Source organism: Salvelinus namaycush, chromosome 24, assembly GCF_016432855.1.
Source record: "Salvelinus namaycush isolate Seneca chromosome 24, SaNama_1.0, whole genome shotgun sequence".
Classification (NCBI taxonomy): domain Eukaryota; kingdom Metazoa; phylum Chordata; class Actinopteri; order Salmoniformes; family Salmonidae; genus Salvelinus; species Salvelinus namaycush.
Genome location: NC_052330.1, coordinates 1,873,922 through 1,890,584, shown reverse-complemented (window position 1 = coordinate 1,890,584; position 16,663 = coordinate 1,873,922). Strand labels below are relative to the sequence as shown.

General features: G+C 43.8%; 1 protein-coding gene across 1 annotated transcript in view; it reads left to right on the top strand.

Annotated features, from left to right (window-relative positions):
- The first annotated feature begins 319 nt into the window (after positions 1 to 319).
- LOC120019239 (rho-associated protein kinase 2-like) overlaps positions 320 to 16,663 on the top strand; it is a 68,413-nt gene continuing 52,069 nt past the window's right edge. The window contains exon 1 of the mRNA XM_038962559.1: positions 320 to 418. Within this exon, the coding sequence (XP_038818487.1) occupies positions 320 to 418 (99 nt within the window). The remainder of the gene's footprint in view (positions 419 to 16,663) is intronic.

Genomic DNA, 16,663 nt, shown 5'->3' with positions numbered 1-16,663 from the left:
GATAAACACCACCAAATGAATGAGTGAATTCTACGCGGGGAGATTCTGGCAGGATTTGAGTTTGAAAACCAACTTTAATGTCGAATAATACGTGAAAATAAATTATTAACCCGTTTATACCGCCAAAACAGCGCGTGTTCAGTGGAGCTGTCAGTTTTTATTGCTCATTCAACCAACCAGCAGCAAAACATTGAGTTGTCTCGAGCACTGCGCGCCAGCGTTTTAAAGGGCCACGGCAGGTATTGACAAGTTTGTTGTCCGAACATTTCAGCTTGCCATCATATACCATTGACGAACCTGGATTCACTAAATTATTATCATGTCGTCGGGAGTGGAGAAAAGGCTGGACAGCCGAAGGAAAAAGTTGGAATTCATGGTCAGAGACCTGAAGTCAGCGTTAAACTTGGAGAGTTTACTGGTAAGGTTGTAACAATACATATGTCAAAGAGAGTAGTTTGGCTTTTAGCAGAACCTCTTATTCAGAGCAATTTACAGTAGCATACATTTTAGTATTGGTCCGCCGTGGGAATCGAACCCCCAACCCTAAAGTTGCAAGCTCATTGATCTACAAATTTAGCCACACGGGACCCTGATCAGAGTATTCATATTGCTATCTCCATAGCTAACTAGCTATAGAATGGACGTTTGATCAGATAATCTATGAGATGGTGATATTCACTTGTCAATTTTATTTTGGATATTCAGGGTATTTAGAGATATGGGGAGACTAGGGCTACACCGGAGAAAAAGACTACTCAATATAGCCTATTCACGTCGCAGTTAGAGTGACTATTGCGCTGTTTGCTCCGGCATGTTGGAAGACCAACGCGAATGTAAAATGAAGATTGGGACACAGAAGTGACGCTTCATGATCATCATAAATGGATTTAATGTGAGCATTTTTGTTCAATGAACAAATGACTTGCATGGACACGTGGTTTTGTTTCGAAATGTATGTTATTTTGACATTTCGCAATGTTAAACCAACCGAACCAAATGAAAAAAATACATTGCAAGGAGGCATGAGGCCTGCAGATGTGGCCAGGGCAATAAATTGCTATGTCCATACTGTGAGATGCCTAAGACAGCGCTACAGGGAGACAGGATGGACAGCTGATCATCCTCGCAGTGGCAGACCACGTGTAACAACACCTGCACAGGATCGGTACATCCGAACATCACACCTGTGGGACAGGTACAGGATGGCAATAACAACTGCCCGAGTTACACCAGGAACGCACAATCCCTCCATCAGTGCTCAGACTGTCTGCAATAGGCCGAGAGAGGCTGGACTGAGGGCTTGTAGGCCTGTTGTAAGGCAGGTCCTCACCAGACATCACCGGCAACAACGTCATCCAATGGGCACAAACCCACCGTCGCTGGACCAGACAGGACTGGCAAGAAGTGCTCTTTACTGATGAGTCGCGGTTTTGTCTCACCAGGGGTGATGGTCGAATTCGCATTTATCGTCGAAGGAATGAGCGTTACACCGAGGCCTGTACTCTGGAGAGGGATCGATTTGGAGGTGGAGGGTCCATCATGGTCTGGGGCGGTGTGTCACAGCATCATCGGACTGAGCTTGTTTCATTGCAGGCAATCTCAACGCTGTGCGTTACAGGGAAGACATCCTCCTCCCTCATGTGGTGCCCTTCCTGCGGGCTCATCCTGACATGACCCTCCAACATGACAATGGCACCAGCCATACTGCTCGTTCTGTGCATGATTTCCCGCAAGACAGGAATGTCAGTGTTCTGCCATGGCCAGCGGAGAGCCCGGATCTTAATCCCATTGAAATGTCCAGGAACTTGCATGTCCCTTGGTGGAAGAGTGGGGTAACATCTCACAGCAAGAACTGGCAAATATGGTGCAGTCCATGAGGAGGAGATGCACCGCAGTACTTAATACAGCTGGTGGACACACCAGATACTGACTGTTACTTTTGATTTTGACCCCCCCTTTGTTCAGGGACACATTATTCCATTTCTGTTAGTCACATGTCTGTGGACCTTGTTCAGTTTATGTCTCAGTTGTTGACTCTTGTTATGTTCATACAAATATTTACACATGTTAAGTTTGCTGAAAATAAACACAGTTGACAGTGAGAGGAAGTTTTTTTTTGTTGCTGAGTTTACATTGTGGATTAATAGTGAATACATCAAAACTATGAAATTACACATATGGAATCCTGTAGTAACCAAAAAAGTGTTGAACAAATATTTGAGATTCTTCAAAGTAGTCACCCTTTGCCTTGATGACAGCTTTGCACATTCTTGGCAACTAGCTTCATGAGGTAGTCAACTGGAATATATTTAAATTAACAGGTGTGCCTTGTTAAAAGTTAATTTGTGGAATTTATTTCCTTCAGTTGTGTTGTGACAAGGTAGGGGTGGTATAAAGAAGATAGCCCTATTTGGTAAAACTCCAAGTCCACCAAGATTGAACTCTTTGGTCTGAATGCCAAGTGTTACATCTGGTGGAAACCTGGCACCATCCCAAAGGTGAAGCATGGTGGTGGCAGCATCATGCTGTGGGGATGTTTTTCAGCGGCAGGGACTGGGAGACTAGTTAGGACCGAGGAAAAGATGAACGGAGCAAAGTACAGAGAGATCCTTGATGAAAACCTGCTCCAGAGCGCTCAGGACCTCAGACTGGGGCAAAGTTTCACTTTCCAACAAGACAACAACCCTAAGCCCACAGCCAAGACAACACAGGAGAGGCTTCGGGACAAGTCTCTGAATTCCCTTGAGTGGTCCGGCCAGAACCTGAACTTGAACCTGATTTCTGTACTTTGCTCCGGTCATCTTTCCCTTGATCCTGATTAGTAGGGATGGTGCCAGGTTTCCTCCAGATGTGACTCTTGGCATTCAGGCTCAAAAAGTCAAATTTTTTGTTTCATCAGACCAGAAAATCTTGTTTCTCATGGTCTTAGTCTTTAGGTGCCTTTTGGCAAACTCCAAGCATGCTATCATGTGCCTGTTACTGAGGAGTGGCTTCCGTCTGGCCACTACCATAACGGTCTGATTACTTAATCACTTAATCAATTAGGTTAGTATTGTGGAGTAAGTACAATTTTGATCCATCCTCAGTTTTCTCATATCACAGCCATTAAACTGTGTAACTGTTTTAAAGTCACCATTGGCCTCATTGTGAAATCCATGAGCGGTTTCCTTCCTCTCCGGCAACGGAGTTAGGAAGGACGCCTGTATATTTTTTTTGTGACAAAATGTGTATTTTTTTTTTTTTTTATGTTTCTGTGAGGGGTTCACATCACAGACAGGCAATAATATTTAAAAAATAAGCATTATTTGTCTTGTCTGTCCCAACTCCCCTCTCCCTCCCCCATCTCAGTAGGTGTGACCCATTCCTATTCCCGAGGTGTGAGGTGTGAATACTTTCTGAAGGCACTGTTTTATTTTTCTCAGAGAACTTGGGGGGCCAAATAAAACCACTTGGCAAGCGGACCGCCAGTTGAGGAAACCTGCCTTAGCCTCAGGCAGTGGTCGGATGCCTGAATCTCTATGATGTTCTCAGGGTTTGGGGCACACCTAATGTGCTAAATGAAGCCCTTTAAAGAATACACATACAAATGTCTAGGCTGGATTGACATGCTTTTCTAGATGAGGGTGTACTTACTGTATGTACCCACTCTGCTCAGTTAATCTCTTTCAATCCCTCCCCCATAACGCATGAGCGTATTTAACTGGTTTAGAATAAACAGATTATCTATGTAGTTAGATTGTTGTTAGGCAGATTAGATTATTATGGGATTATAAAAGAAAGATTAGCTAACAAACTCCATAGACAGATTCTGAATCATACATTATGGGCGTGTAGTTATCAAGCGTCTCAAAGTAGGATGGCTGATTTAGGATCAGTTTTGCCTTTTAGATCACAGTGATCAAAAATATATGGATGGGGGGGACCCGATCCTAGATCAGCACTCTAACTCTGATACGCTTGATATATATGGCCCCTGACCTTACAGAGGGTCTACTCTTGGAGTGGTTGGTTGACGTTGGATGTAAGAAAAAGTATCATGTGCTCCATGTTTCAAGTTGTATTAGTCGTATGTACAGGATACACATAGTATACACCATTCAACGAAATGCTTAATTGCAGGTTCCTTCTCGACAATGCAACAACAATAAGAAATTATAAACGATAAGAATAAAAGCATAAAGTAAATGACTCAGTAGAATAGAATAAAACATTTTGCATAAGTAAAATACTGGAAGGCACAATGTATAGTCCAAAATGTACACGTGTTTTGGGGAAGGGGGGATTTGTGCAAGTGTTTAAATTGTGCAGTATTTAGCCATCATAATGAGAGTCTGGTAGTAGCAGTTGTGGTGTGTGTAGCATGAATGTGTATGTGTGTGCTAAGGTGCGGAGAATCAGAGCAGGTGGTCAGTCCAGTTCAAGTGTTCAACTGACTCTGAGCCTGTTGGTATCAGTTGGTATCAGACCTCATGCGCCGATATGGGTGGGATGCACAGTCCCAGTGATGTACTGGTCTGTGGTCGTGGACAGAGCAATTCCTGTACCAGATTGTGATGCGACTGATCAGGACACTCTCGATCGTGCAGTGGTAGTATTTGGAGAAGACCCGGGGTGGCTTGCCAAATTTCTTCATCCACCTTAGGAAGTAGAGATGCTGTTGCGCCCTCTTGACAAGAGTGGTGGTGTTGTTGGTCCATGACAAGTCCTTTATTTTTTTATTTTTTTTATTTCACCTTTATTTAACCAGGTAGGCTACTTGAGAACAAGTTCTCATTTGCAACTGCGACCTGGCCAAGATAAAGCAAAGCAGTTCGACACATACAACAACACAGAATTACACATGGAATAAACAAACATACAATCAATAATACAGTAGAAAAATCTATATACAGCATGTGAAAAGGAGGTAGAATAAGAGAGGTAATGCAATACATAGGCTATGGTGGCAAATTAATTACAATATAGCAATTAAACACTGGAACGGTAGGATGTGCCGAAGATGAATGTGCAAGTAGAGATACTGGGGTGCAAAGGAGCAAGATAAATAAATAAATACAGTATGGGGATGAGGTATTTGGATGGGCTGTTTACTGATTGGCTATGTACAGGTGCAGTTATCTGTGAGCTGCTCTGACAGCTGGTGCTTAAAGCTAGTGAGGGAGATATGAGTCTCCAGATTCAGTGATTTTTGCAGTTCCTTCCAGTCATTGGCAGCAGAGAACTGGAAGGAAAGGCGGCCAAAGTATGAATTGGCTTTGGGGGAGACCAGTGAGATATACCTGCTGGAGCGCGTGCTATGAGTGGGTGCTGCTATGGTGACCAGTGAGCTGAGATAAGGCGGGGCTTTACCTAGCAGAGACTTGTAGATGACCTGGAGCCAGTGGGTTTGGCGACGAGAGTGAAGCGAGGGCCAGCCAACGAGAGCGTACAGGTCGCAGTGGTGGGTAGTATATGGGGCTTTGGTGACAAAACGGATGGCACTGTGATAGACCGCATCCAATTTGTTGAGTAGAGTGTTGGAGGCTATTTTATAAATGACATCGCCGAAGTCGAGGATCGGTAGGATGGTGAGTTTTACGAGGGTATGTTTGACAGCATGAGTGAAGGATGCTTTGTAGCGAAATAGGAAGCCGATTCTAGATTTCATTTTGGATTGGAGATGCTTAATGTGAGTCTGGAAGGAGAGTTTACAGTCTAACCAGACACCTATAATATGTGAACAACTACAAATACCTAAGTCAGAGCCGTCCAGAGTAGTGATGCTGGACGGGTGGGCAGGTGCGGGCAGTGATCAGTTGAAGAGCATGCATTTAGTTTTACTTGCATTTAAGAGCAGTTGGAGGCCACGGAAGGAGGTGTATGGCATTGAAGCTCGTCTGGAGGTTAGTTAACACAGTGTCCAACAAAGGGCCAGAAGTATACAGAATGGTGTCGTCTGCGTAGAGGTGGATCAGAGACTCACCAGCAGCAAGAGCGACATCATTGATGTATACAGAGAAAAGAGTCGGCCCGAGAATTGAACCCTGTGGTACCCGCATAGAGACTGCCAGAGGTCCGAACAACAGGCCCTCCGATTTGACACACTGAACTCTATCTGAAAAGTAGTTGGTGAACCAGGCGAGGCAATCATTTGAGAAACCAAGGCTGTTGAGTCTGCCGATAAGAATGTGGTGATTGACAGAGTCGAAAGCATTGGCCAGGTCGATGAATACGGCTGCACAGTAATGTCTCTTACCGATGGCGGTTATGATATCATTTAGGACCTTGAGCGTGGCTGAGGTGCACCCATGACCAGCTCTGAAACCAGATTGCATAGCGGAGAAGATACGGTGAGTTTCAAAATGGTTGGTAATCTGTTTGTTAACTTGGCTTTCGAAGACCTTAGAAAGGCAGGGTAGGATAGATATAGGTCTGTAGCAGTTTTGGTCTAGAGTGTCTCCCCCTTTGAAGAGGGGGATGACCGCTGCAGCTTTCCAATGTTTGGGAATGTCAGACGATACGAAAGAGAGGTTGAACAGGCTAGTGATAGGGGTTGCAACAATTTCGGCAGATCATTTTAGAAAGAGAGGGTCCAGATTGTCTAGCCCGACTGATTTGTAGGGTCCAGATTTTGCAGCTCTTTCAGAACATCAGCGATCTGGATTTGGGTGAAGGAGAAATTGGGGAGGCTTGGGCGAGTTGCTGTGGGGAGTGCAAGGCTGTTGAACGGGCTAGGGGTAGCCAGGTGGAAAGCATGGCCAGCCGTAGAAAAATGCTTATTGAAATTCTCAATTATAGTGGATTTATCAGTGGTGACAGTGTTTCCTAGCCTCAGTGCAGTGGGCAGCTGGGAGGAGGTGCTCTTATTCTCCATGGAATTTACAGTGTCCCAGAACTTTTTTGAGTTTGCGCTACATGATGCAAATTTCTGCTTGAAAAAGCTACCCTTAGCTTTCCTAACTGCCTGTGTATATTGGTTCCTAACTTCCCAGAAAAGTTGCATATCACAGGGGCTATTCGATGCTAATGCAGAATGCCACAGGATGTTTTTGTGCTGGTCAAGGGCAGTCAGGTCTGGAGAGAACCAATCTGTTCCTGGTTCTAAACTTTTTGGAAGGGGCATACTTATTTAAGATGGTGGGGAAGACACTTTTAACGAATGACCAGGCATCCTCTACTGACGGGATGAGGTCAATATCCTTCCAGGATACCCGGGCCAGGTCGATTAGAAAGGCCTGCTCGCTGAAGTGTTTTGGGGAGCGTTTGACAGTGATGAGGGGTGGTCGTTTGACCACGGACCCATTACGGATGCAGGCAATGAGGCAGTGATCGCTGAGATCTTGGTTGAAAACAGCAGAGGTATATTTGGAGGGCAAGTTGGTTAGGATGATATCTATGAGGTTGCCCGTGTTTACAGATTTGGGGTTGTACCTGGTGGGTTCTTTGATAATTTGTGTGAGATTGAGGGCATCAAACTTAGATTGTAGGATGGCCGAGGTGTTAAGCATGTCCCAGTTTAGGTCACCTAGCAGCACGAGCTCTGAAGATAGATGGGGGGCAATCAGTTCACATATGGTGTCCAGGGCACAACTGGGGGCAGAGGGTGGCCTATAGCAAGCGGCAACGGTGAGAGACTTGTTTCTGGAAAGGTGGATTTCTAAAAGTAGAAACTCGAATTGCTTGGGTACAGACCTGGATAGTAAGACAGAACTCTGCAGGCTATCTCTGCAGTAGATTGCAACTCCGCTCCCTTTGGCAGTTCTATCTTGTTGGAAAATATTATAGTTAGGGATGGAAATTTCAGGGTTTTTGGTAGTCTTCCTAAGCCAGGATTCAGACACGGTTAGGACATCTGGGTTGGCAGAGTGTGCTAGGGCAGTGAATAAAACAAACTTAGGGAGGAGGCTTCTAATGTTAACATGCATGAAACCAAGGCTTTTAAGGATACAGAAGTCAACAAATGAGAGCGCCTGGGAAATAGGAGTGGAGCTAGGCACTGCAGGGCCTGGGTTAACCTCTACATCACCAGAGGAACAGAGGAGGAGTAGTATAAGGTTACGGCTAAAGGCTATAAGAACTGGTCGTCTAGTACGTTCAGAACAGAGAGTAAAAGGAACAGATTTCTGAGTGCAGTAGAATAGATTCATAATGTACAGACAAAGGTATGGTAGGATGTAAATACAGTGGGGGTAAACCTGTGCATAGAGTGACGATGAAAGAGATATTGTCTCTATGAATATCATTTAAACCAGGTGATGTCACCGAATGTGTTGGAGGTGGAATTAAAGTGTTCACTAAGGCGTATTGAGCAGGGCTAGAGGCTCTACAGTGAAATAAGGCAATACATACTAAACAAAACAGCAATGAACAAGGCATATTGACGTTAGAGAGAGGCATGCGTAGCCGAGTAATCATGGGAGTCCAGTGAGTGGCTTCAGTCAGCTAGAGGCCTCGGCTAGCAGCTAGCAGAAGGGCCTTAGAAGGACATTGCGACGGAAGAAAGTCTGTTGTGGCCCCCTCGTGCTGAATATGTCTGCAGATGGATCAGCAGGGCTCCGTGTAGTAAACCAAGCCAATTGGAAAAATAGGTGCAGTGGCCGAAGAATTTGTCCTATGGGCCTCTTATTAAGCTAACAGTCCGGTGTGCTCTAGACAACTAATGTTAGTGGGCCGTGGCTAGCAGTGCCGCGGAGCCAGTTTGAGTACCCCCTCGAGCAGATTTCGTCGGTAGTCCAGTCATGAAGGATCGGCGGGGTTCCGTTCCCCTTACCGGCAGTAGAAGGGGGTTTGGGCCAGTTGGGAAAAAAGGGTATTATAGCCCAGGAGTGGCTGTTGGCCTTCCTCTGCTAGCCTTGATATGGGCTTAGCATTGGCTAACTCCAGGCTAATTTTTGCTTGCTTCGGGACAGGGACGTGACGTTAAACCAGGAATAGTCACTCGGATTGCAGCTAGCTAGCTGTGGTGATCCAGGTGAAAAGGTTCAGAGCTTGCCGTAGGAAACTGGGGATATGGAGAGAGAATAGGTCCGGTATGCTTTGTTGTGAATCGCGTTGTACAGACTGGCGAGTGCTTTCCGAGCTAAAGGTTAGCTGATGACCGCTAGCAGTGGTTAGTTGACTATTAGCTAGTTAGCTGGCTAGCTGGTTGGGGAATACCGGTTCGGAGGTGGATAAGAATACTTTAGAAGAGACAGTTCCACACCACATTGGATGAGGCGGGTTGCAGGAGAGTATTTTGAAGTTAAGGTTTAGAAAAATATAAAAGATATGCAAAGAAAAAATATATAAAAAGATATATACATGGGACATATACAAGACGAAGAACAAAGATATCTGACTGCTACGCCATCTTGGATCAGTTGGTGATGTGGACACTGAGGAACTTAAAACTGCTGACTCCCTCTACTGCAGTCCCATTGATGTGGATCAGGGCATGTTCCTTCCTCTGTTTCCCAAACTCAAACAATCAGCTCAACAATCAGCTCCTTTGTTTTTATGACGTTGGGGAAGAGGTTGTTGTCCTGGCACCACAATGTCAGTTCACTTACCTCGTACCTATAGGCCGACTCATCGCTGTTGGTTATCAGGCCTACAACTGTGGTGTATTCAGCACATTATGGAGGTGGTGTTGTGCGAAGCCATGCAGTCATGAGTGAACAGGAAGTACAGCAGAGGGCTGAGGACACACCCCTGGGGTCCTTTTGTGATAAGAGTCAGTGTGGAGGAGGTGTTGTTGCTAGTCCTCACAGCCTGCGGTTTGCCCATCAGTTGCAGAGGGTGATGTCCAGACCCAGGGCTCTGGGCTCTCAGCATGGTACGGATATCTCCGTTCATCCAGGGTTTTTGGTTGGGGTATGTCCAGATTGTTATTGTGGGTACAACATCATCAACACATTTCCTAATGAAGCCTGTAACTGACCATGTATATTCCTATATTCCTGGATGAGTCCGGGGTGGATGAATCTTTGAACATATTCCAATCAGTATTCACAAAACAATATTGTGCCATTGAGTCACCCTCCTATGTCCAGCGCCTCACTATTCTCAGTGTTGGTAGCTCCGTCTTAAATTGCTGCTTGTAGTTGGGGAGTAGGAACAGAGAGACATAATCTGATTGGTCTAAGTGGGGGCGGAGGATGGCTTTGTATGTGTCACAGATGTTTGTTTATACATCATCCAGCACATTGCTTCCTCTTGTGGGGCAGGATACATGTTGGTGATATTTTGCAAAAATGTGTTTTAAATGTGCTTGTTTAAATTCACCCACGACACTAAAGACTGCTTCCATGTGAGAGGATTCTAGCTGGCTAATGATCTTGTACAGTTCGCAGCATGCCACCTTGGTGTTTGCTTGTGACAGTATGTACACAGCTGTGATAATAACACACGTGAATTCCCTTGGCATATAGTGGGGCCAGCATTTAAGTGTCCGAAATTCCAGGTCGGGAGGACAGGAGCTCGAGATGTTTTCAACCTTCGGTACACCAAGAATTGTTGATAAGGAGACATACCCCTCCCCCTACTCTTACCAGAAGCCATCGTTCGATCCATACGGAAGATGGAAAAGCCATCTTGTTGAATAGTATAGTCGAGTGTATTGCACACTGCCCTAACCCATCTGGACAAGAGGAATACCTATGTGAGAATGCTGTTCATCGACTACAGCTCAGCATTTAACACCATAGTACCCTCCAAACTCGTCATCAAGCTCGAGACCCTGGGTCTCGACCCCGCCCTGTGCAACTGGGTACTGGACTTCCTGACGGGCCGCCCCCAGGTGGTGAGGGTAGGTAACAACATCTCCACCCCGCTGATCCTCAACACTGGGGCCCCACAAGGGTGCGTTCTGAGCCCTCTCCTGTACTCCCTGTTCACCCACGACTGCGTGGCCATGCACGCCTCCAACTCAATCATCAAGTTTGCGGATGACACTACAGTGGTAGGCTTGATTACCAACAACGACGAGATGGCCTACAGGGAGAAGGTGAGGGCCCTCGGAGTGTGGTGTCAGGAAAATAACCTCACACTCAACGTCAACAAAACAAAGGAGATGATTGTGGACTTCAGGAAACAGCAGAGGGAGCACCCCCCTATCCACATTGACGGGACAGTAGTGGAGAGGGTAGTTTTAAGTTCCTCGGCGTACACATCACGGACAAACTGAATTGGTCCACCCACACAGACAGCGTTGTGAAGAAGGCGCAGCAGCGCCTCTTCAACCTCAGGAGGCTGAAGAAATTTGGCTTGTCACCAAAAGCACTCACAAACTTCTACAGATGCACAATCGAGAGCATCCTGTCGGGCTGTATCACCGCCTGGTACGGCAACTGCTCCGCCCACAACCGTAAGGCTCTCCAGAGGGTAGTGAGGTCTGCACAACGCATCACCGGGGGCAAACTACCTGCCCTCCAGGACACCTACACCACCCGATGTCACAGGAAGGCCATAAAGATCATCAAGGACAACAACCACCCGAGCCACTGCCTGTTCACCCCGCTATCATCCAGAAGGCGAGGTCAGTACAGGTGCATCAAAGCAGGGACCGAGAGACTGAAAAACAGCTTCTATCTCAAGGCCGTCAGACTGTTAAACAGCCACCACTAACATTTAGTGGCTGCTGCCAACATACTGACTCAACTCCAGCCACTTTAATAATGGGAATTGATGGGAATTTAAATTTATGTAAAAATGTATCACTAGCCACTTTAAACAATGCCACTGAATATAATGTTTACATACCCTACATTACTCATCTCATATGTATATGTATATACTGTACTCTATACCATCTACTGCATCTTGCCTATGCCGTTCTGTACCATCACTCATTCATATATGTTTATGTACATATTCTTTATCCCTTTACACTTGTGTGTGTATAAGGTAGTAGTTGTGGAATTGTTAAGTTAGATTACTCGTTGGTTATTACTGCATTGTCGGAACTAGAAGCACAAGCATTTTGCTACACTCGCATTAACATCTGCTAACCATGTGTATGTGACAAATAAAATTTGATTTGATGATTTGATTTGAGTCAATCCATAACAATGAAAAACATTTCGTTGGGCACCACTCTATCGCCATTATCTCTCCGTTATTATTTAGAATTACTTTAATTTAGGTAACTGTCTCCTCTATGATACAGTAATTTAAATACGACTCAATTAACTCAATACATTATTCCAGCAGATCATTTAGGCAACAGACACCGTCTTGCATCGAAATTCGCTTCGCTATTATTTTGAATGAATTAGTCTCTCAATTTAACCTAAACAATCTATTAAAAAGTTCAATTTATCACTTTTTTCAATTTGAACCAAACAAGCTATTAAAATGTTCAGTTTATATCTTATACAAACGCTAGCGACTATATATTTCCAGGCAAAACATACAAATAGTTGAATTACAATCAAAAACTCAGATTTTAGTCAGTGCATTTGCCAGGAACCGAACTCAGGTCTCAAGCTTAGAAGGCAGCTAATTTAACCACTGAACCACCAATGCTATTTGAATGACTAAGACTCTCCGCAAATAAACCCACTTTACAATTGTCTGTATTCGTAAAATCAAGACACTTCCCAGAAAAATAGCCCTAATTTATTAAAGGTCCAATCGTTACTCCGGCTATGATTCTCACATTCCAAATGAATAGATTAGCAGTCACAGAATAAAATCGACATTTATAGACTAGGAAACAGATCTTGCGCATTTTAATATAAAAGTAGATTATGTTTACTCATGCAACATTACTTTACTACATCACATTAATCACGCAATGATAATTAGTTTGATGGAAACCTTAGGCTTTGTTACGACATTATAAATTACGTCGATTCCCTTTTAATTCGCTCTATCTTTATTGAAAACGGTTTATTCAATAAATCCTCTCATAATGTGAAGAAAAATAAAACATTTTCAGACCTTAAGGGCAGTTTTATTTCAAATGTTGTGCCCAGACGGAGATAAACCAATAAGCGTTTTATAGTTCCATCGTTAGGGTAAGATAACCAAAAGTGGACACTCTTTAATCAGTTTCTAGAGCTCAATTGCCCAGATTTTGTAGACTAGTTTAATAGTGCTTAAAACCTAATCTTTATCAAATTATCCATTAAAGATCCCAACTCAAAACCTACGTACGTCTACAAATGGGTGGTTTAAATTGTATCTAATTATATTCTCAGCATTACTTTATCAAATCTCTAGTAATCGATTATACACACATACAATTTATCATATTTTCAAATATTCACAGAATCCATATAAAACGTAAGACAATCTTAGGTACTCAGAACTTTAAGGATCCCCCACACAGGATTGGTCAGATGTTCACACAGAACTGGTCAGATGTTCACACAGAACATCAGAACATAATTAAAAGGTTACCCACACAGAGTCAACCTACCCCGCTCTCACAGAACGCTCCTACAAATATTACCTAGTGATCCCATAACAAAATACTCACACAGAGTAACCCAGGGCATACCTGGCTAGCACATTTAAAATAATTGGAATTCACCACCTCTGAGGGTCACTTAGACGGTCACACAGACACTTTCAGAATGAGGTCCTTCTTCCAATAGGGCTTCACCAAGTACTGTGTTTCACACAGAACACACAGTCACCCTGGCCCCTCAGCCCCACAAACCGCACCAATCCCCACTGTGATCAATTCAGTGTCGGGATGGCTCTAAGTCGCCCGCAACCGACCAATAGCAGAGTATTCTTTGAGTCCGCAAACTTTCAGATTACTCTCCTCTGACTCGGCCCTGTTTACGCCTCCAAGGTGCCCTCTCTTTCAAGGGAATACACTCAGAGCCCACATAACAGAGGCTTTTCTAAAAACTCGACTTCAAGTGTGTGTGGTTCGCTCACCTCTTTCTTTAAAAAAAAACTCAGTTCGAGATGTGGTATCCACTCGGCTCGCTGCCTCTCAGATCAAAGGTTGGTCCATCTGCTCCGTTCCCGAAGTGTGGTCTCCCTGAGATCCCATGTTTTGAGGGATCCCTCGTGCACGATTTACCTAGGTCATCAGGAGCGGTCACCGAGTGAAGATTCACATCCCATCCTCGTCGCCAAATGTTGTGGTAATTTCCTGTATTACTAAATGAGGAGAGTTTACAAACCACACATAAGTCAGAGTTGTATTTTAAACTCCATCTTTAATTATATGAGCTTCACCATAGCCCTTTGACTCTCAGATCAATTCAGTGTCTATAAATGAATTCTCTGAGAGGGCTTACAAAACAATTCTTAGTATATTTATTGCCAAGATACACCCCTCTCAACTTACATGACGAACCACAGATCTTAGGAACTTCACAAAGAGCCTTTTACTTGAAAGAGGAGTATCCCATAGCCAGATAGCATTAGCTATAAATTATCGTTCAGTTTGGTCTCTTAGACGAGGTTCTACTTCTCGTTCTTGGTACTTCCTAGTACCAAAACATTACCTCATCCAATGGCATATATCAATTGTCAATTCTAGATACTCCCATCTCCTGGACAAGCTCACGGAGGGGAGTGAGCCTCTAGGTCATATACTAGGTCAAGATTCATGCAACATCAGAGGGGTAATACAATGGTTCCAGACACTGCCATACTCCTCCCCCCCAATGGGAAAAGGAGGGAATGACTGGAGTACAGACATAGTGGAGCCCTTCACATGGTTTCACAAATGATTCACATATGAATCACTTGCATATTACCAGACATGTAAAAGACAAGCCTGACCTCTCCCCTCTCTGGGCCCCAAGTGACTTTTCCCTAGAGAAGAAAGGAAAATGCAACTGCCAACAGTATAGTCCAAAAGAAGACATTCTAATGACAAGAATAAGGTAAATAAAACATCTTATTTATCTATGTTACCTAACTAATTCTGATTCAGCTACGACAAGGAAAATGGAAGCTAGCTGTCCTCCGGCTACACCATGGTGCTAGACCAGAGAGTGCTGCTGAAGTTACCATCGACCTTCATTGCAAAATTCTATCCTAATTCTAGGCTACGTTCAATATCGCAGTCCATTGTCATCCTTAGTTTAGTAGTAGGTTTATAACAACTAACTACAGTTTCGGTATTGACCCCTGCCGTGCAATATTTCATATTAGACCACTATGTAATAAGCATTATGAAAGCAGCACCATATAATATCACCCTTACATGCTGACCAGACCTGTTGATTATGTCCACCCACACCAGACGTGATCAGGACACGCAGGTTCGAAATATCAAAACAAACTCTGTACCAACTATATTCATTTGGGGACAAGTGGAAAAGCATGAAACATTTATGGTAATTTAGCTAGCTAGCTTGCTGTTGCTAGCTAATTTGTCCTGGGATATGAACATTGGGTTGTTATTTTACCTGAAATAGACAAGGTCCTCTATTCTGACAATTAATCCACAGATTAAAGGGTAAACCGAGTGTGTTTCTAGTAATCTCTCCTCCTTCAGCCTTCTTCTTCTTCTTTGGACTTTATATGGCGGTTGACAACCAACTTTAAGGTGCATTATCACTACCAACTGGACTGGAGTGTGGACCTCAGTTTATCTTTCAATAACCCACGTGGGTGTACGGTCCTAAAAACCAATGAGGAGATGGCCCATGGGTATATGCTCCTGAAAACCAATGAGGAGGTGGGACTTGCAGCACGTCAAGTGTCACTAATAGAACCAAGTTCTATTTTAGCGCCTGGCTACACAGACGCTTGTGAGCAGTGTGGGTGCAATGATTGAATAACATGTATTTGTACATTTATTTTGCCATGCTCGCACACGCGACGCGGGAATTGTGGTCTGCGTGTTACTGTAGTAATACAACGCTGGTATAAGAGCAAGTTAATTTAAAGTGTTACTGACCTTATCTGTATCTTACCTATGGAGATGTACAGTATAGAGATCATTACTTGGAAAAAAACTGTTTTTGCATGGACATTGCCATTAAGGGCTTCCTCCATTTCAAAGTAGTCAACTGGGTTGGGATTCCAATGGGTTGGGAGCAATCAGATATCATTGTCTTCTTCAAATTGGTTTGCCTAGTTTGGCTTAAAGCTAATGGCTTTAAGCTAGATTACCGCCATCTAGTGGTCGCAATAAATTAATGACACACAAGATTTGGTTCAAGACTCTAGGACTGCAGGTGGCGGGCGGTAAGTCACCAATATTAGGCTTGACACTTTTTTTAAACACCAAAGAAGAAAATGTACAACTTAAAATGCAGATAGCCTCAAACGTGCTGACCATGCTGTTACAGACAACATAATGGCACAGATGCAAAGTTGCTATCTCTGTACATCTCTATGATCTTACCTCGACATGTACAGTGCCTTCAGAAAGTATTCAGACCCCTTTACTTTTTCACATTTTGTTACTTTACAGCCTTATTCTAAAAATGATTTTTTTAAAATAGTTATTCAGCAAACTACACACAATAGCCCACAATGACAAAGTGAAAACAGGTTGTTCGAAATGTTTGAAAATGTATTACAAGTAAAAACAGAAATAACTTATTTATATAAGTATTCAGACCTTTTGCTATGAGACTCGAAGTTCAGCTCAGGTGCATCCTGTTTCCATTGATCATCATTGAGATGTTTCTACAACTTGACTGGAGTCAACCTGTCGTAAATTCAATTGATTGGACATGATTTGGAAAGGCACACACCTGTCTATATAAGGTCCCACAGT